The sequence below is a fragment of the Bos indicus x Bos taurus genome, chromosome 26 (genome assembly GCF_003369695.1).
Source record: "Bos indicus x Bos taurus breed Angus x Brahman F1 hybrid chromosome 26, Bos_hybrid_MaternalHap_v2.0, whole genome shotgun sequence".
Classification (NCBI taxonomy): domain Eukaryota; kingdom Metazoa; phylum Chordata; class Mammalia; order Artiodactyla; family Bovidae; genus Bos; species Bos indicus x Bos taurus.
In genome coordinates this window covers 8,406,701-8,428,756 of record NC_040101.1, presented here as the reverse complement: position 1 = coordinate 8,428,756, position 22,056 = coordinate 8,406,701, and the positions used below count along the sequence as shown (strand labels likewise).

At 45.3% G+C, this 22,056-nt stretch overlaps 1 protein-coding gene across 2 annotated transcripts in view; it reads right to left on the bottom strand.

Moving 5' to 3' along the window:
• Window positions 1-22,056, bottom strand: part of CPXM2 (carboxypeptidase X, M14 family member 2) — a 135,881-nt gene that overhangs the window by 83,023 nt on the left and 30,802 nt on the right. For both annotated transcript variants that reach the window (XM_027528976.1, XM_027528975.1), the window contains one exon: window positions 19,844-19,953. In XM_027528976.1, the coding sequence (XP_027384777.1) occupies window positions 19,844-19,953 (110 nt within the window). The remainder of the gene's footprint in view (window positions 1-19,843; window positions 19,954-22,056) is intronic.

Below are 22,056 nucleotides of genomic sequence, written 5' to 3'. Positions count from 1 at the left end.
TTAAATATAATGTCTCATTTCCCAGGACTGCCGGTCATCAGGGAGATCACCAACCCTGTCTGAAGGCTATAATTACACAATTGTTCCCTTTCTTCATCTATGGCACTTATCCCCCCAAAGGAAGAGACCTGCAACCCATTAATGACTTACAGTATCACAATTCATCTTCTTTCAAGAAACCATAATATACACTGAGTTTGAGACTGGTGCTTAGAACAGTTTCATTTATTTATTGAAATTAACCTTCACCTTGCCTCTGCTATTTGCCAAGTTGTGGTCCAAGCAGGAGGAATACAAAGGTAGACAACATGGGGTCAGACCTGCCTTCCCAGAACTCAGAACAGGCAGATGGACTAAAGTCCCCTCACGGCGTCTTCTGGTGTTAGCATCTCACAATCAACCACTGCACAGCGGGCTGATTAAGAGCTTGTGCTCTGAAGCCCTAGCTGGGTGTGAATCTCAGGTCTGCAACCTTCATACGGTACAAGTTCAGGCAATTTGCCTAAATTGCTCTGTGCCTCGGTTTCCCCATCTGCTCAAGTGAGAGCAATGCTCATTTCTCCCTTAGGATGCTAACTGTGCTTTCAACAGGGGCTGGCACTTGGTTAACATGAATGCCAAAAGAACTGAACACTCAGCTAACACTAGTTATCAGTACATCTGGGCTTCCCTGCTGGCTCAGGGGTAAAGAATCCACCTGCCAAGCAGGAGACACGGTTCGATCCCTGGGTCGGGAAGATCTCATGGAGAAGGAAATGGCGACCCGCTCCAGTCTTCTTGCCAAGATAATTCCACCAACAGAGCAGACTGCCTGGCACGGGCTACAGTCCATGGGGTCTCGAAGAGTCAGACACAATTTAGTGACTAAACAACAACAAATCAGTACATCTAAAACAATGAATATTTGGTAAATTGTGAAAATATGGATGTTTTAAGAATTAGTTCACATTTGGAAAAGTCTAGGGAATTGCAACACTACTCCAGTCAACTGGTGTCATGGTGTTTACAACATCAAATATCCAGGAAAGAATCATAAAATCTGAAAACAGAGGAGGTCCACTGTCTACAGTTCTCAGCAGGAGGCCACGTTGCCTCCCCCACGGGATATCCGGCAATGCTTGCAGCCGTGTTTGGCTGTGACAACGGGGGGCAGCGTGTGCAACTGGCAACGACAGACAGAGGCCAGGAATGCTGGGAAACATTCTACAAGCCGTGGGACAGCCCGGCCACAAAGAGCTGCCCAGCCCCAGACGTGGATCGTGCAGAGCTTAAGCATGCCAGCTCCTGGGCTAAGCACACAAGAAAGAGCTGCCATACAGCTCGAGATGTTTACCCCTCCAAGATCATGAAAGCTTGGAGCAGCTGTCCTCATGCCATTCAACCAAAGCCTGCTGTCTGAGAGCTGACATTTGATTTCCTGTTCCTGGTTTTGCTAGCCTGGATATCCTGCTTCTGCTGCCAATCTCAGCTCTTCCTAAGCACACCAGACAGTCAATTAAGTGTAATAAGGTGTCAGGGGATTGAAGAGCCCTGCACGAAGCTGACCCTTTGGGACATGACAGTCACCTCTGCAAAATCAATTATAAATTGATAAAGCAAGAGTCCAGGAGAATTCAATGCAAGAGGAGGTACCAGTCTCAGAGATGTCACCAAATTACACCAGAGGGCCAAAAATGATATCAGTAACATGTCTGAGAAACCAAGAAACATTCATCCCTTTTTGTTTAATAATGAAGAGAAGTACTTCATCAATTTTGGAGAAATTTAAGTCAGAAATTGTTGAAGTGGAAGGTTTGATTCCTTAAACTTTAAGGAAGCTAGTCTTCAAAATACCACTTACATAGAATGACTGTTTATTCTAGAGTACCAAATAAATTAGGAATTAATGTAATTTTCTCAAGGCAATTTTTATATGCATCATTTTTTCCCTTAAAAATCCCTATCAAGACATCTAATTGATGAAAGATTTTGCTTAAGATAAAAGGGGGAATTATTAATTCCATAACAAAGAGAAAACCTGACACTCTCCATTTAAGATCAATCAAATGGGAATTGTCTGTTTCAAAATGATGGAGTAAATACGTTGGTTTCTCCAGGTTCTTCTCTCACAAGTTCCCCTAAACAAAGAAAACAAGATAAAGAAACACAACTTTGACCACTGATAGAACTAGGAGATGTTTATAAAACTCAGATCACAATATATGAAGATAGAAATGAGATGAAGGGCTCTTGAATAACTCAGTAAGAGAAGAAAGTGCTAACTTCCAAGGGACACACCAATGGGAAGTAAGCCACACAGAATTTAAGAAAGCTCAAAAACTGGATTCTTAGATATCTTGAAAGGTGAGAGTGAGAGAGGACTAAAAACGGGGAATTGATTCAAAATGTAAATCAAAAAAAATTAGATTCTCACATCTGCCCCACCACCCCAGCCTTCAGCTCAGTTCAGTTGCTCAGTCATGTCCAGCTCTTTGCGACCCCATGGACTGCAGCACGCCAGGCCTCCCTGTCCATCACCAACTCCCGCAGTTTACTCAAACTCATGTCCATTGTGTTGGTGATGCCATACAACCATCAGGGGATCTCATCCCCTGTTCTCCCCTTCTCCTCCCACCTTCAATCTTTCCCAGCATCAGGGTCTCTTCCATTGAGTCAGTTCTTCACATCAAGTGGCCAAAGTATTGGAGTTTCAGCTTCAACATCAGTCCTTCCAACGAACACCCAGGACTGATCTCCTTTAGGATGGACTGGTTGGATCTCCCTGCAGTCCCTGGGACTCTCAAGAGTCTTCTCCAATACCACAGTTCAAAAGCACCAATTCTTCGGCACTCAGCTTTCTTTATAGTCCAACTCTCACATCCATACATGACTACTGGAAAAACTATAGCTTTGACTAGATGGACCTTTGTTGGCAAAGTAATGTCTCTACTTTTTAATATGCTGTTTAGGTTGGTCATAGCTTTTCTTCCAAGGAGCAAGTGTCTTTTAATTTCATGGCTGCAGTCACCATCTGCACTGATTTTGGAGCAATAAAGTCTCTCGCTGTTGCCATTGTTTCCCCATCTATTTGCCATGAAGTGATTGAGACCTGATGCCATGATCTCAGCTTTCTGAATGCTGAGTTTTAAGCCAACTTTTTCACTTTCCTCCTTCAATTTCTTCAATTTAAGTCTGATTTGGCAAGAAGGAGTTCATGATTTGAGCCACAGTCAGCTCCCGGTCTTGTTTTTGCTGACTGTATAGAGCTTCTCCATCTTTGGCTGCGAAGAATATAATCAATCTGATTTCTGTATTGACCATCTGGTGATGTCCATGTGTACAGTCTTCTCTTCTGCAAAAACTTGATTTTTTTTTCTCTTAAAAAAGGCAACCAGAGAGACTAGATTTGAAAACCCTGGACACAGAGGAGGGAAGATATGATAGACAAGCACAGGGAATTCAGTGGAAATCATCAGCATAGTGAAGCGTGAGATGACCCACCTCTCTTTCTCCATGCGATTCTAGAACACAATGCAGCCAAGTGTAGAACAAACAAAAAATAAATAAGCTAAAGATATACTGGAGAACAGGAAAAAACCTCAAAGACACTATAATTATGATCCCTTGAAAGAGAAGATCTTGTTTGCATGAATCAAAAATAGGATAGTCTTAGGGAGGAAATAGTAGTACACAAGAAAGAACTCTTGGAATGTGAAAATTCCAGTAACAATAACCATACCAGAAAAAGAAGAAGGGCAGAGTGTAAAGTCAGAGATTTTTTTTTCCAGAGGAAGAAATTGCAAAAAACTATTAAACGAAAATGTCCCAAATCGCTATGGCTTAAGTCTCCAAAGAACTAAGAATATGGGACAATGAATCAAATAAGAACCACACCAAAGGATATCATTGTGAGCTTTAAAATATCAGAAATAAAGAGAAGATTCTAAAAGTTTTCAAAGAGGAAACAATAAAACAGAGAGGGGAAGGGAAAATTGGGAGATTGGGACTGATATATATACACTGTATACACTACTATAATATACATAAAACTGGTAACTAACAAGAACCTACTGTACAGCGCAAGGAACTCTACTCAATACTCTGTAATGACCTTTATGAATCTAAAAAAAAAGACTGGATATATGTATATGTATAACTGATTCACTTTGATGTACAGTAGAAGCTAACACAACATTGTAAATCAACTGTACTCCAAGAACAATTAATTTTAAAAAATAAAACAAAATAAAAGATTAAGAAGAGTACCAGAATTCTCAATAACAACATCTGAAGCTAAAAGAATGAAGAGATGACTCCAAAATTCTGAAAGCAAAGATTTTCCAACTTGGAATTTTATACATAGACTATTGATCACAAAAAAACGGTGTTCAGATTCACAGATCCCCCCAAAATTTCTCTCGTACCATTTCCATGAAGCTACTAGAGGATATGCTCCACATAAATGAAGCAGAACACCAAAAAGAGGAAGTCAGATTGAGAAATCAAAGGTTCCAAAACAGGATGATGGTGAAGAAATCCCAAGATACAAGTGATGCAGAAGATCCAGAAACACAGCAGGTCAAAGGGCTCCTGAAAGGATGTCTACAGAAACACAAAAAGCAAAAGTCACACTCAAAATGGCTGAGCAGATCTGACCTAACAGAAAGTTACACTGAAGGCTGTTTTACAGACCCAGACTATTGCCGGGTGTGGGATGGTTTTTTAAAACATGAGCATTTCCAGGAAAACAAAAAGTCGTCAAGAAGTTATATAATGGGAATTAATTCTTGACTTAAAACTACAATAATTCTTGGCTCAGTAGTAAGCAGTATTTATAGTCATAACAATGAAAACCTCCAATGTAGGTTTTTGTCCAAAAGTTGAGATACAATTTTGTTGGAAAGATTAAATAGGGATGATTAGAAATGAGCTGAAATCATCATCTTCCATAATAAAGATTCAAATGATAAAGTCCAAAAATTATAAATCAGTATATATCAATACATGCACATTATTTAGAAATTAAGATTGAAATTCCCAAAGAAACAAGTGAAAAAGTCTGGAAGTAGTTGCCCCGTTCACAGCATTTGATGGGGGTCAGGGAGTAGGGTGGAATGCGGAATGCCTCTACAGGGACCATCGCTTTGTTTTTATTTTTGTCTTTTCCAACTTTATTAGGACTAATCGACAGATATAATTATACATATGTACAACTTGATGATTTGATAGGCATATACATTACAGAAGGATTACCAAGATCAAGATAATTAATACAGCCATCACCTCAAGTGTTAGCTCTTTTGTTTGTGTGTGTGGTGAGAATGCTTAAGATATATTCCTCAACAACTTTCAAGTATTACACAATACTGTATTATCGTTATTATTAACTATAATCACCATGCTATATATTAGATCCTTTGAACTTACTCTTCTTATAACTCAAAGTATATACTGTTTAACCTACATCTCCCCATTTCCTCTCCTGCTCAACCCCTGGCAACAACCATTCTATTGTTTATCTGATATAATCCTTTAATGTTTTGATTTCTTTAACTACTTGCTTATAAAACTGACTAAAATAAAAGGAAAGGAAAGGAGATGCACAAATATAGATAGATAGATGCACAAATACAGTTCAGCTCAGTAGTGTCCGACTCTTTGCGACCCCATGGACTGTAGCACGCCAGGCTTCCCTGTCTATCACCAACTCTCAAAGCTTGCTCAAATTCATGTCCATCGAGTCGGTGATGCCATCCAACCATCTCATCCTCAGACATCCCCTTCTTCTCCCGCCTTCAATCTTTCCCAGCATCAGAGTCTTTTCAAATGAGTCAGTTCCTCATATCAGGGGGCCAAAGTTTTGGAGTTTCAGCTTCAGCATCAGTCCTTCCAATGAATATTCAGGACTGGTTTCCTTTAGGATTGATTGCTTTGATCTCCTTTCAGTCCAAGGGACTCTCAAGAGTCTTCTCCAATACCACAGTTCAAAAGCATTAACTCTTCAGCACTCAGCTTTCTTTACAGTCCAGCTCTCAAATCCATACATGACTACTGGAAAAACCATAACTTTGACTAGATGGACCTTTGTTGGCAAAGTAATGTCTCTGCTTTTTAATATGCTGTCTAGGTGGGTCATAGCTTTTCTTCCAAGGAGCAAGCATCTTTTAATTTCGAAGACGAATATGGACAAATGCACAAATATGATATACAACCTATTTTTTAAACTATTCTTTAATTTTCTAGGTGTCTACATGAGCACCTACTATGTGCTAGGTACTATGCAATTTGCTTTATGGCATATATAGAAAACTGTGAATCTCAAAATCACTCTGCTGTCATGAAACCATTAATCTGCACTGTACATACTTCATGATCATGGGCTGCCTTAGTACAGAAACATCTGGAAGCAAATTAAAAAGTTATATCCAAGTGAGTGTAACAATTTAGCAATTCAGCAATTCCCAGATAATTGACCCAGCTGCCACTTTGTAAACATAACCCAGGGCTATTTGGACTGAAACAGAATAAAGTAATAGTTCTTTTAAAATCTTTAAAAAAAAGATTCTTAGAAACAGAGGCTGAAACTTTATAGTTACCAACAAGTTCCCCTTTTGGAGGCAGCGATTACCTAAAAATGTTAGCTGTGATATCTGATTAATATAGGTAAGTAACTATTCTCCCAAAAGAGGCCATAATGCTCTCTGAATATCCACCTTTGGTAAACCTCTGTGATAAACTTTTGATAGACACATAACACTGCCTGGGTGCCAGTCAGCTGATCCTTTCGCAAATAAGCAGAGCTTCCTGCCGCTTCAGACCTTAATCATCAGTGTTGTTGTTGTTCAGCCACTAAGTCGTGTCTGACTCTTTGCAACCCCATGGACTGCAGTACACCAGGCTTCCCGGTCCTTCATTATCTCCCAGTTTGCTCAAATTCATGTCCATTGAGTGGGTGACGCTATCTAACCATCTCATCCTCTGCTGCCTCCGTCTCCTTTTGCCTTCAATCTTTCCCAGCATCAGAGTCTTTTCCAGTGAGTCAGCTCTTTGCATCAGGTAGCCAAAGTACTGGAGCTTCAGCTTCAGCATCAGTCCTTCCAATGAGTATTCAGGGTTGATTTCCTTTAGGATTGACTAGTTTGATCTCCTTGCAGTCCAAGGGATTCTGAAGAGTCTTCTCCATCACTACAATTTGAAAGCATCAATTCTTCGGCGATAAGCCTTCTTTATGGTCCAACTCTCACATATGTACATGACTAATGGAAAAACCATAGCTTTGACTATATGGACCTTTGTTGGCAAAGAAATGTCTCTGCTTTTTAGGTTTAGTACTTTGGCCGCCTCATGTGAAGAGTTGACTCATTGGAAAAGACCCTGATGCTGGGAGGGATTGGGGGTAGGAGGAGAAGGGGATGACAGAGAATGAGATGGCTGGATGGCATCACTGACTCGATGGACATGAGTTTGGGTAAACTCCGGGAGTTGGTGATGGGCAGGGAGGCCTGGCGTGCTGCGATTCATGGGGTCACAAAGAGTTGGACAAGACTGAGCAACTGAACTGAACTGATCTAGGTTTAGCATAGCTTTCCTTCCAAGAAGTAAGCATCTTTTAATTTCATGGCTGCAGTCACCCTCAGCAGTGATTTTGGAGCCCAAGAAAATAAAATCTGTCTCTTCTTCCAATTTTTCCCCTTCCATTTGCCATGAAGTGATGGGACTGGATGCCACGATCTTAGTTTTTTTAATGTTGAGTTTTAAGCCAACTTTTTCACTCTCTTCTTTCATCTTCTTCAAGAGGCTCTTTAGTTCCTCTTCGATTTCTGCCACTAGAATGGTATCATCTGCATATCTGAAGTTGTTGATATTTCTCCTGACAATCTTGATTCCAGCTTGTGATTCATCCAGCCCAGCATTTTACATGATGTACTCTGCATAGAAGTTAAATAAGCAGGGTGACAATATACAGCCTCGTACTCCTTTTCCAATTTTGCACCAGTCCATTGTTCCACATAAGGTTCTAACTGTGGCTGCTTGACCCACATACAGGCTTCTCAGAAGACAGGTAAGGTGGTCTGGTATTCCCATCTCTTTAAGAATGTTCAACAGTTTTTTGATCCACACAGTCAAAGGCTTTCGCATAGTCAATGAAGCAGAAGCAAATGTTTTTCTGGAATTCCCTTGCTTTCTCTATGGTCCAAAGAATGTTGGCAGTCTGATTTCTAGTCCTCTGCCTTTTCCAAACCCAGCTTGTACTCCTGGAAGTTCTCGGTTCACATATACGAGCTCATCTTCAGGTGTCATGTGTTTTTGCCTTTTCATAATGTTCACGGGGTTCTTAAGGCAAGAACATGGAGTGGTTTGCCATCCCCTCCTTCAGCAGACCACATTTTGTCAGAACTCCTCTCTATGACCTGTCTGTCTTGAGTGGCCCTGGATGTCATGGCTCATATCTTCAGTGAATTATGCAAACCTCTTCGCCACAACAAGTCTGTGATCCATGAAGGGGTAATAATCAATAAAGTTGATTAAAATGAAATACTTATTGCTTTTAAATCCATTTTTAAACCCAAAATCCATTTTTTAAAAATGTCTTGCACTAACTAAGGAAAACAATAAATATCTCAAGTTTGAAATGAAAAATGATTGAAACAAAATCTATCAGGGAGTTCCCTGATACAACTAAGAATCCACAAGCCAAAACAAAAGATCCTGCATGCCACAGTGAAGATCAAAGGCCCTACTCTTGTGCAGCCAAATAAATAAAAATTTTTTTTTAATTTTACAAAGTGCACTCATCCAGGTACCCACACCCAGATCTAAATGTAGAACATGACCAGCATCCCCAAAGTTCCCACCGGTGGCCCCACCCAGGCATTATCTTTCCCCTAACATAACCATTGTTCTGACATCCATCTGCCTGGACTGATTTTCCTGTTTTCTTTTTTCTATAAATGGAACTTTCTGTGACAACTCTTTTGTGCCTGGCTCCTTTTGCTCACTGTGGTATCTGTGAGATTCATCCATATTATTACAGGTAGCAGTAACTTATTCCTTTTCACTGCTGTATAGTATTCCACTGTACACATATACAAATGACTTATCCATCATACTGTCTGATGGACATGGGGATTACTACCATATTGGGAGTATCATGAATAACAATGCTATGAACCTATCTGTACATGTTTTTTGTACATATATGAATGCATTTCTTTTAGGCGTAAGAAAGAATTTGTTAGATTAACAGGTACAAGAATGTTGAGTTCAGTAGATACTGCCAAACAGGTTCCAAAGGTTGTGCTATTTCATGATCCCAGCACTATATAAAATTTTCTATTGCTCTGTATCTTTGCCCACACTTAATATTGTTCTTTTTTTTTTTTTTTTTAAGCCATTCTGGTGCCTACATATCATTGCGATTTTAATCTGTATTTACTTAATGACTAACAATAAAGAGCACTTTCTTAGGTTTATTGGCCATGATATTGCTCCATAAGCACAGCACAGGTCCACTCACACTGGCTTTGCTTTAGTCCTTCAAATATAACATGTTCCCTCCACCATGGGGCCTTTGCACACACTGTTCCCTTCAACTGGGAATTCTCTCCTGTCCCCTCTGTCAACTCTTTGTCTGATAAACTCTTAACTTTTAATCCTGCTTCAAACCTTGTAGCCCATCCTCAGGAAAGTGTTCCAGATCTCCAGATTGAGGCAGGTTTGTTGGATATAGAAAACCATGGTGTTATGGGTTGGATTATATCCTCCAAAAACATAGGTTCAATCTCTTATCCCTGGAACCTCGGAAGGTGATATTATTTGGGAACAGAGTTGTTGCAGATGAAATTAGCAGATGAAGATGAGGGCCTAAACCTGATGGCTGGTGTCTTTGGAAGAAGGGGAATTCTGGTTACAGAGACAGACACACTGAGATGAGAGATGATGTAGGAGGGAGACCGCCTGTGACCACAGAGGCAGAGACTGGAGAGATGCCACTACAAGCCAGGAACACCCATCCTGGGATGCCTGAGGACTGGCAGCTGGAAGAGGCAAGGGAAGATCCTCTACTAGTAGCTTAAGAGGGAGCTCAGACCTAAAAGCACTTTGATTTCAGACTTCCAGCCTCTGGAATTGTGAGAGAATAAATTCTTGTTGCTTTATGCTGTTTGTGACACTTTGCTATGGAAGCCCCCAGAACTAATGTACCTGGTCCTCTCCTTCTGTGCATTCATCACAGATTTCCACTGGGCAATCTCACCCATGAGATTTTTTTCAAAATAATTTCATTTCCCCATTTCATGACCCAAGGCCAAAATAACACTGGAGGAGGCATCCTGGACTCCTCTTTTTCTCTCTCGCACCCAAACCTCATTCTCCTCCTCGTCAGAAAAGCCTGCTTTCAAAATATCCAAAACCCAACCACTTCTCGCCGCTTCCACACCCCTGGCTTGGCTGGAGCCAGCATCACCTCTCATGTAGGGTGCTGACGTCACCCCTCTCCAGCCCCCTGCTTTGACTCCTGCTTCCCTAAGTCAACACAGAGACTGGGTTACTCCTTCACACTTGCAAAGCACAGCATGGCGTTCCTGTACCCCAAACCTTTCCACGGCCCCTCAGTTGGCTCAAGAGTCAAAGTCAAAGTCCTCCCAGAGCGATGTCTGGGCTGGCGACTCCCCTCTGTACTCCTAGGGCCCAAGCCACCCCACTCCTTGTTAACTGATAATGTTCAGCCTGTTGTCTCCACAAGACACTCAAGTCACTCCCACTGCCGGAATGCTCCTCCCATAGCTACCGGATCCCCTGCTGATCCTTAAGCCAACTTGGCCTCAAACCTGACCTTGATCACTTTTAACTATAACCTGACCCCTCCCCAGAGGTGGCCCTCCCGACCCCACTGTTGGCTATACATTTGTCACATTTATCACCTTTGAAATACTATAAAAATCATCCTGTTATATCTTTCGCTTTTATGTGCCTCCTTTTGGCCACTTGATGCAAAGAGCCGACTCATTAGAAAAGACCCTGATTCTGCGAAAGATTGAGGACAGGAGGAGAAGGGGGCGACAGAGTATGAGATGGTTGGATGGCATCACCAATTCAATGGCATGAATTTGACCAAACTCTGGGAGATAATGACAGACAGGGAAGCCTGGCAGGCTGCAGTCCACGGGGTCAGACAACAGTCAGACACCACTTAGGGACTAAACAATTCCCACTAGATTGTAAGTTGTCAGATGGTGAGGATCTCTGTTTTGGCCACGGAGGCATCCCAAGGACCTAGGACATGACCCAGCACACAGAAGGCCTTCCTTAAATATTTGCTAAAAGATTAGAGAGCGTTTCTGGTTTTGTTCACCATTGTCTCCCCAAGATGTCTGACAGTGTCTGCCTGGCACCAATAAGGTTCCCAGGAGGCGGGGTTTTGAATGAAATGAGTGAAGACGAGAAAAACTTTGCTCTGATCTGTCTTTCGTGCCTCTCTCCCTTCCTTGTCTTTCATCCTCTCTTCACACAAGTCTTCTCTGCCTGGGCAGTGTGTGCTGTGTCCACTGAAACCTTAGCTCAGAAGAACGTGGATTCCTGGCTCCCAACTGTATGTGCCCAGGAGACAGTGTGGCTGGGCTGACAGCCCAGAGGGCCCATCTTTATAAGCCATCATTTGAGAAGGCACAGTAGGTTCTGCCAGCTGAATGGACATGAGGCCCCATGGGGATGACTGTTGACACCCCTCAAACTTCTCTGGGTCCTGCCAGGATGGTACTAGGAGGCTCAGTGGTCAGGGAGATGAGTCAGAAGATGGGGTGCTGGAGGAGACCACAAGCTGAACCTTCCCGTGGGCACCTGATGTGCAAAGAAAGGAGCACGGAAAACCCTTCCCTCTGCATCTCAGCTCTGTGCTTGCTAGGTATTGGGTTAGGGCAGGTCACTCAGCCCGACTTCAGTTCCTCTTCTCTAAAGCAGAGTTTCCCTCTGAGTACACTGAAGATGAAATGGAATAATAATTTAGTGAAATTTAGTAAAATAGTAAAGAAAAAATTCAGATGGCAAGTGGCGCAGGGTCCACTTCAGCACCAGGGGGTTAGTGGTTTCAGAACGGTCTGAGACACAGGCCTGGCGTCTCTGCTCCTCGGGGCTCCCTTGTCCTCCTTACTCCTCCTCCCTGCTCTACGCCTAGCTCTTCTCACTGCACTTGCCTTCAGGATGCAACCAAGAATGGCAAGAGCACCTCAATCTCACTATAGCAAATTCTCACTTTGAATTTCCCGAAAGTCATGATTTAAAATATTTGGTCCTGTTATTCCCATAAAAATCCAAATACCCCAAATTCCTGCATCCTGGCATCTGGACACTGTGTCCCGGACCGTTTCTTGAAGCCAGACGCAGAACAAAATCCCTTTATGGGAACAAGCATAACATTCTTGGGTTTGGAAACTATACCCACTGTGATGATTTTTGCCTCTGTAGCACCCAGCATGTAAACAGCCCCCGGGGAGGACTTGCTGACTTACAGCAAGGTTTTGTGCAACCAGAAAGAAACGAGAGGCTGCCGTCCAGAGAACTGGGATGGAGTGAAGGAACAGACAGGCTTTGGGGTCAGAAGACCCTGAGTGCAAATGATTCCAGGAACAGGCAGGAGTCAGGGTGCCCAGGGCGATGCCTGAGAAAATGGTGCTGCCCTGGGTGGTGTCCACAATTTAAACGTGGTCTCCATTTTTGGCCAGATGGGGCTTCCCAGGTGGCATTAGCGGTAAAGAATCCACTGGCCTGTACAGGAGATGTAAGAGACGCAGGTTCGATCCCTAGGTCGAGAAGCTCCCCTGCAGAAGGGCAAGGCAACCTGCTCTAGCATTCTTGATTGGAGAATCCCAGTCAAGACAGAGGAGCCCGGTGGGCTACAGTTCATGGGGTCGCAAAGAGTCGGACATGACTGAAGGGACTGAGCAAGCACGCATGCATATTTGGCCAGGGTGGGGCACCAGGTGCCACCAGGGCCAAATAGGACTGGCAGACAGACATGTGGGATGTGCTCAGGCTCCTGAACTTCAACACCAGGATAAAAACTTGGTTCAGTGCTCTATAACCAACTCCCTGTGGGTATATCAGGCTTCCCTTGTGGCTCAGCTATAAAGAATCCACCTGCAATGTGGGAGACCTGGGTTCAATCCTTGGGTTGGGAAGATCCCCTGGAGAAGGAAAAGGCTACCCACTCCAGTATTCTGGCCTGGAGAATTCCATGGACAGTCCATGGAGTCGCAAAGAGTTGGACACAACTGAGCGACTTTCACTTTCACATATCTGAAGCCATGGGCATCGACCATCTTCATGGCTTATACCTCATTTCAGGTAAAAAGATGATCAGAACATTGGCAGTGGATTCTAATATCAGGATCTGGATGCTCTGTAGAATCCCTTGAATGGAATGACTTCCAAGAGGAGCTGGGTTTCATTCCAGCAGTGCTGAGAAGTGGCTCAGACAGATGCTATTATTATAACTAGACTTCCTCATGAAAGACAGCTAACACACACAAGTCATGGGCCAGAGAGAGTCAAATGACGACCGGGCATCGCAAAGACATCTGATGGTGTTAATGTTGCATGTTTTTCCTTGTGACCTCAAAACATCAGCTCTTTCTTCAAAACTCTGATCAGAATATCACCCCTCTTACATTCCTGATTATCAGCGGGAATCATGATGACATCCTGAGGTCCAATCAAGCTCTTGGTATTTCGTTTCTTCGCCTCACATGTCAGGCTTATACTTACCATCATTTTAGAGTCTTAAGAGTGAAACTGAAACCCAGCCCTTTGAAATGCAAGTGCTGCCATAAGCTGCTCAAGGCTTTGCTTCCAATAACAGTGGTGGTGGAATAAATCAAAGAGTAGCACTGTCTCTGACACCACCTTGCTGAATTTACGAGCCATGGAAAATCTCTCAGGGTCCTTAGAGGATTCTGCTGGGCCAGGACAAGCAATGGCTACTGTTAAATGACCCACCTAAATACAGGGCTATCTCCTAAGACCAAGCACAGGCAAACAAATGCTCCGAGGGTGATTTTAGAGGTCATTATCGAAACTTCTTCTTTGAGACCTGGGATGTTAATTTCCAATCTGCCTGTGACTGGTCCCAGAGCAGAAGCCAATGACTGTTTCTAAATGAGACCAAAGACATCCTCACAAGTAAGTTAGTAGAAAAGGACCCTGGGACACTGCGAGGATAAACCTGGGTAGGACTATCCTGATGAACTGGACCCCTCCCTTGAATTCCTAAAGCTCTCCCTTGCCCAGTGTACCTGGGAAACGTAAACCTGGGCTTCTCTTCTGAGCTTATATTATTAAATTGACACAAGCAAAACTCCACTTGCAAAAAGGAGAATTTAGAAGTTGAATTATAAGCTGCTTTTAGTCTATCAAAGTCTTATGCTTAAAATGAGGACAAAAGAATGCTACAGACTGAATGCATATGTCCCCTCAATATTCATATGTTGAAACCTAATCTCCAAGGTGATAGTTTTAGGGACCTTTGGGAGGTGATTAGGTTACAAAGGTGGAGTCCTCTTGAATGAGATTGCTGTTGTTCAGTCACTAAGTCCTGTCCGACCTTTGCAACCCCATGGACTGCAGCACCCAGGCCTCCCGGTTCTTCACTATCTCCCAGTGTTCACCCAGGCGTTGAGATTAGTGCTCTTCTAAAAGAGACCCTGAGAAGCTCCCCTTCCACCTCCTGAGGACACAGAAGATAGTCATCTAGGAACCAGGAAGCAGGCCCCCACCAGATACCAAGTATGCCAGGACCTTGATCTTGAACTTTCCAGCCACCAGAACTGTGAGAAATAAACCTGTGTTGTTTATAAGCCACCTGGTGTATGGCATGTTTTTATAGCAGCCCCCAACGAGCTACAGCTCAGTTGGTAAAGAATCCGCCTGCAATGCAGGAGACCCCGGTTCAATTCCTGGGTTGGGAGGATCTGCTGCAGAAGGGATAGGCTACCCACTCCAGTATTCCTGGGCTTCCCTTGTGGCGCAGCTGGTAAAGAATCCGCCTGCAATGCGGGAGACCTGGGTTCAATCTCTGGGTTGGGAAGATCCCCTGGAGAAGGGAAAGGTTACCCACTCCAGTATTCTGGCCTGGAGAATTCCATGGACTGTATAGTCCACGGGGTCACAAAGAGTCGGACACAACTCGCACTGCATTGCACTCTCCAACGAACTAACACAGAGACAGGTGTTTTTGCTATAACGTGGAAAATGCAATCCAGTGAATGCTTATAGTCTGCAAAATCTTGCACTCATAAAAACCAAGCTCACAGGAAAAAATAAGGTTCAAAATCTATGCAGCTCTGTAATCAGAAGAACAAAAAAACTCAATCAATTCTAAAAAAAAAAAAAAAAATTAGTTCTGGTAAGGAGACATGTTAAATTACTAAGAAAAAAATTTTAATACATTTTTAAATTAAAAAATTTTTAATAAATTTTGCAGAACTTGACCTTAAAAAACACGGTGAAAGCAGTATGATAGAAGAGGGTGTCGGGAAGTATGGAAGCTGGTGGGTTGTGGGCACGACGGCTACATGGGCAAAGGACCTGAGCAGCAAATGGCCTAGGATGGACCACATGGCCACCCTGAGCCAGAGCAGCACCGAGTGACGAGCACCATGGACAGGACTGAGCTCTTCGGAGGCTTCTGCCCGCAGCTGTGTGGACAGTGCCCTGGGGTCAGGGCTGGCACCTGGTCCCGTAAGACACTGATGTACTGGCAAAACTGGTACACGGACCAACGCCACCTCTGGGTCATAATGCCATCGTTCACGGCAGCCACAGTGCCTTTGGCATTGCAGCAGGCATACACATATGTGCAGACACGGTGCCCACACAGTGTGGGAATCTCGGACAAACATGATCCACCCGACCTGAGGAGGGTAAGCCCCCAGTAAATCAGCACGAGACAAAGGTCAGCAGAGAGACTCGCACACGGCTTAATAAGCATCCAGAGGGGCACAGAACACTTTAGTCGTTGGTTAGGGCCGTTTTATGGGGTCGTTGGGAGCCACAGCTCCAGGATTAAAGCAGCTTGGAGTCACATCCTTCCTCTCCTGAGAAACCTTAACCAAGTTACTCTACCAATCCATGTAGCTGCTTTATTAGAGACAGAGGTGATAAAAATAACAGTCCTTGTCTCACGTCAAGGAATAAACGAAACAGGTAAAGCACCCAGCACAGCACCAGTAACTATCAGAGCCGATTCCTGGTCTCCTTCTTGCTGGAGACCGAGGCATCCTGGGGAAATGGAATAAGCAGGAACTTTTCTCTGCTTTTTTTTACGGCCACCCAGTTCTGGTACATAAAGGGCACTTCGAAATGGTGAGGGAACGAATCTAATGAATGGTCAGGTGAGGGAACGGATCTAATGAATGGTCAGGTGAGGGAACGGATCTAATGAATGGTCAGGTGAGGGAACGGATCTAATGAATGGTCAGGTGAGGGAACGGATCTAATGGGAAGGAAAGTGGCATCTGAGAATCGAGGAGGACAATTCTCTTTCTTCCTCCTTTAATCTTCATATTCTGAGAAGTTAGCCAAGGGGAGCATCTTGCCTAAAGCCCCTCAGCTCATTAGCAGGAGGACCAGGGTGCATGCCAAGCCTGCATTCTGAGTGGACCACGTTCTGAGTGGACCACACTCACGCCCACGGAGCCAGAGCAGCGAAGGGCTGGACTGACCTTGCTCACCTCCTGCGCTAAATGCATTTAAATATAGTTTCTAATGCCAAAACCTTGCTGTTTCTCACACATAAAATCCCATTAGCTTGACACGCCTACCAAATACTCAGATGTGAGACAAGATGTGGTTATTTTTAAACTGCATTCAACCTCCGTGTGTGGGAAGACGCATTCCGGGGCACCTGTCGGGATGCAATCATGCTTCCTGTGGCACTGATTCTGGAAAGTGGAACCCGCCAAACGGGGTCCTCGCAGCTTCTGCAGAGGAGTGAGATGATCCAGTAAATGCTTTAAAATGTTGCTGTTGTTGAGTTGCTAAGTCGTGTCTGACTCTTCGAGACACCACCGAGCCCACCAGGTTTCTCTGTCCATGGGATTCTCCAGGCAAGAATATTGGAGTGGGTTGCCATTTCCTTCTCCAGGGGGTCTTCCTAACCCTGACACAGGGATCAAATCTGTGTCTCCTGCACTGGCAGGCAGATTCTTTGGCACTGAGCCACCAAGGATAGATCACACTTAACTTCACTGACTATAAATCACCCAATTTCACTGTTCAAGGAATCCAGGAGTGCTATGGGCTCCCATGTTTCTGATGAGACAACTGAGGCTCAAGAGACGTGAGGTAGTTATTTCTAAGGTCCCCAAATCTCTAAGTGTTGAGGCCAAGTCTGAACTCAGCCTGCCTGACTGGGATACACTCAACCTGTCCACTCAGCTCACTGGGAAGCCCACAGCTTCCATCCTCCACCCTCACCCCACAAATTTAGGACTAGCTGGGCCTCTCCACTTCTGATCGAAAGCGTAGATCAACGCGAACATTGGTCACTCAGTCATGTCCAACTCTTTGCGATCCCATGGACTACAGCCTTCCAGGCTTCTCTGTCCATGGAATTCTCCAGGCCAGAATAGTGGAGTGGGTAGCCGTTCCCTCCTCCAGGGGATCTTCCCGACCCAGGGATGGAACCCAGGTCTCCTGCATTGCAGGCGAATTCTTTACCAGCTGGTCTATCAATGTGAACGCTTCTTCTTTAATGAAGGATGACTTCATTTCTAGAGAGGGAATCAGAGACACCAGATGACAGCTCCTCTGAGTGATGCAGGAGGCAGCCCCACTCCCATCTGGATGTAGCCTTGCTTGGGTCTGACTTTATTTACTTGGAGGGCTTCGGCCCATGCAAGGTATTGGGGGCCCTCGAATTATTAACAGTTACTCCTACTTAAACTTTGAAAGTTCACCCACTGGTAAAACAGTGTTCAGCTGTACACACCCAAATATTTTAACAGCTGTTTGGGTTTTTTTAATGGATATTTTTTAAACAACTTTAGATTTCATGAAAGTTCATATTACCGAATCTGTCTGAACTGAGAAGCAGTGATGCGGCCTGATGCAGTCAAGAGGAAGGAAGAGAGCTTGGAGTCAGAGCTCCACTCAAATGTCCCCCCATCAAGCCCAGGGGCTCCCTGGGAAGGCGGCTCATCCACTCTTGCATGGCAGCCACCTGCAGCACGCTTACAGTGACCACTGGGGAGATAAGAGGTCAGCTCTGCCACCTGGAAGCTGTGAGTGCAGCCTTGATGGTCTCCCACTGTGGGTGTGAAAGGAATACCTCCCTCCCAGGAGGCTGGCTGAGATGGTACATCTACCAAAGGGTCTGCAAACCACCCACAGTTACACATCAGTTGGGGAAAGACTGCAAAAATATTAGGGAACTATGTTCCTGGAGAAACACACAGGATGGCGTGGGACCCAAATGCCAAGGTGAGAAGGGGTGGATCGGCTGGAGTTGGAAGAGGAGGGAAAAGGCAGCTGAGATGGGTTGGCAGAGTGATGCCCCCTGCCCAACAAAGATGTTCACATGCTCGTCCTGGAAGCTGTGAATCCTCAAGGTTCTGTGACAAAGGGAAATGAAGGCTGCAGATGCAGCCAAGGCTGCTTGGGATTGGGAGATGGTCCTGGCTTATCCAGATGAGCTCAATGTATTTATAAGAGTCCTTAGAAGTTGAAAAGACCCTGATGCTGGGAAAGACTGAAGGCGGAAGGAGAAGGTGACGACAGAGGATGAGATGGTTGGATGGCATCACCGACTAGATGGACATGAGTTTCAGTAAACTCCGGAAGTTGGTGATGGACAGGGAGGCCTGGTGTGCTGCAGTTCATGGGGTCACAAGGAATCGGACACGACTGAGCGACTAAACTGAACTGAAAAGTGGAAGAGGGAGATAGAAGAGAGAACCAGAGAGATGGCAGCCTGAGAAGGACTCGACCTGACATCGCTGGCTTAGAGGAAGGAAGGGGCCATGAGCAAGGGATGCACGCGCCTAGAGAAGCAGGACCAGGAAAAGAAGTGATTCTCCCCGAGAGCCTCCGGGAGGAATGCAGTCCTGCCCATACCTTGATTTGAGCCCAGTGAGATGTCTATCCTCCAGGACTCTAGAAGAATAAATCTGCGATGCTTAATGGCTACATGTATGACGTTAGAGAAGTGAGAGCATGTGATGCCATGGATGAACCAGGGTTTACCCTGCTTGGACAAAGTGGCAGGCAGGGAGCTGCAGGCAGAGGCCCTGCTTGGGAAAAGGCTTGCAGCCCAGAAATGCATGGTGCACAGAGGGAGGCAGGACGACCCCACCTCCAGGACCAGGACTTGGATAGCACCGAGGGCCAGGGTTACAGGGGCCTTTGAGCCTCAGGGTGGGAGGCCAGACACGATGAGCACCACTAAGGGCTTGAGCTGGCAGAACACGGCAGAAGGAGCCACAGAAGAGCCTGGAAGAGGCGTGAGTGGTGGAGAAACACGAGCAGGGAGGTGAGAGAGGACCAAGGTCACTGCCTGCCCACGGTCACAGGCGGCCAGCGTCCCCGCATGTCTTTTCCGCACAGATCACATGGGGGCGGTCCAAGCTGGGCCCAGGAACCGGCAGCATCCTTTTCACTAACCAGTCTCTGGAGAAGACACGTGTCCTGAGACTCAGGACTCTTTCTCTGTAAAATGTGGATTAAGCAGCAAGCTCCTCCCTGTCGTGAGAACTGGAGCTGATTCGTGTTAAATGCCAGGCACGGAGCCTGCCCCAAGCTCAATGAACCATCGCCATGTCGGTGGCCAGAGCCACTAGCGGTGCAGCCCGAATCCTCCCCTCCATGTGGGTACCTGGATGTTGAGTCTCCCCCGATGGGCCCCCAGGCCATAGCGCTTGGAAGTGGATGCATGGAGCTGGAAGTCTGTGATTTTTAAGGTTTCCAGACCAAGAGGTGGGCAACCTGGAAAGGACAATGCTCATTAAAAACAAGGACAGATATGGACAGAAACGAACTTGCTGATTTTGAAAAATCTGGCCACCTGCTTCTCTGCCTTTCCCCTAAACTCCAGCTCTGTGTCAGCCCCACTCACTGGTGTTTCTGGACAAACACTATTCAGCCATCCACGTTACGCCAGCTTTCTTTCCTGTAGGCATTTCCTCTCTGGGTGTTTCTGCCCTAATATTCCTCTGTCTGATGTTCTCCATGCTACTGTCTGAGGCTGTTTCCAATTAAGGATCCTTCCGCTGAGTGACTCAGCCAGGGAACATTATTGGTTAGAAATTTCAGAGCGATTCTGTGGCTGAGTTCTGCAAATTAATCAGAACTTGATGGTTTTGCTTCAGCAACTCTGGCCTTTGTATCGTGCATACTAATGAACACAGCAATAGAAAGAGGGGGAAAAAAAAATGAACCCTACTGCCTTCCATTCCTGGCAAAACTGGTAATTCTGAGAATGGCTACTCAACACAGTTTAGTCCAAGCTGCTCCTAGAATACGACGCTGGCACATGGGCAGCTCCTTGGCCATCGTCCCAGTCCAGCCCATTGTCCCTGCGGATACGAGCTTTAATAGCAGCTCTGGGGGCCTCCTGATTCCTGGGTTGCTTGTCTCACCGCCCACCCTGCCATAGGGCTGGAATTGACCAAGTGGTGCTCTCCCCTTCAGACCTGACTCCAGGGAAAGGAAAGAAACACTTGGAAGTAGAAATGAACAAAGTCTGCTTCCACAAGAAGTATCAGAAATCCCTGATGTAACAGAACAAATTTAGAAAGCCCCGTGGGTCACTGCTGAGATGGGAGTGCCTCCTGGGGATCCCGGGAACTCCTGGGGACGCAGGGGTGTCTGTCCATCCACGACAGACCCCTGCAGGGCAAGGTCCTTCTGGTCTTGGATTGCTGAAGGAGGCTGGCAATACACCGACCCCAGGAGATGCTCTGAAGGTGCCAGGTAAGGAAGTGTGCCCATGCACTGCAGTCAGAGGAATTCAGGCCTGCCAGGACCTGAGATGCCGTCGAGTCCTCCCCTTGAGTTTTCAGCAGAGGAAACTGAGGCCCCAAGACTTGAGGTGAACCATCCATGGCATCCTTGCCAGCGACAGAGTGCACCTCACATCCTAGTCTCTAGGTTCTCAGCTGCAGGCTCTGAAGCGATGCCACTCTGCTCCTCTGCCCATATCTACCAGGAGGCTTGGTAGAGACGCTTGGCACAGAGAGGAACAGTACTAGTGACCAGCGAGGTAAAGAGCATGAGGGAGGTGACATTTCATCACCTGCTCCATGCTGCCTGAGGACTCGGAAGGCTTCAGGTGGCCTTGTGGTGATTCTCAAGATTTTTGGCAGGTCTATGTAACATCCAAAATAAGCAAAAATAAGCTGTCCCTCCCCACTGAACTCACTCAAAACATGGAACAATAAGGGGAAAGAAAGCAATGCAGATGATTAAGAAATCCGGCCAGCAGCAAGGGCTACCTCTTGGTCCTTGATGGGATATCTATGGGACTTCAGCCGCTCAGTTGCTGCCTGGACCTGGACACAGTAGGAGATTTCTGCTAACACATCCCAAAGGCAGTAAGTGAACAGCCAAACAAAACCCACAGGATGAATCAGCAATCTTCAAATGGGACTCCAGAAGGGCAGAGGGGACAGAAAGGAACTGAAAGGCCCCATCCCAGCCACAATTCCTGTCTTGTCCATGACTCCCCAGAGATTAGAGAGTGACAATCATCCTAACATGGGGCTTCTCACTGGCGACTGCTGGGACAAAGGCTGCGGGAAACCCACCATCTTTCAACAATCAAAAGGACATCTTCATAAATCAACAGAGAAAGATAAATATTGTATAACATCCCTTATATATGGTATCTAACAAGAAATGATACAAAGGAACTTATTTACTAAACAGAAGCTCATAGACAATGAACTTATGTTTACGAGAGGGGAAGGATGGGGGGAAAGGATAGACAGGGAGTTTGAGACGGATATGTACACACGGCTATATTTTAAATGGATAACCAACAAGGACCTCCTGTAGAGCACAGGGAACTCTGGTCAATGCTCTGTGGCA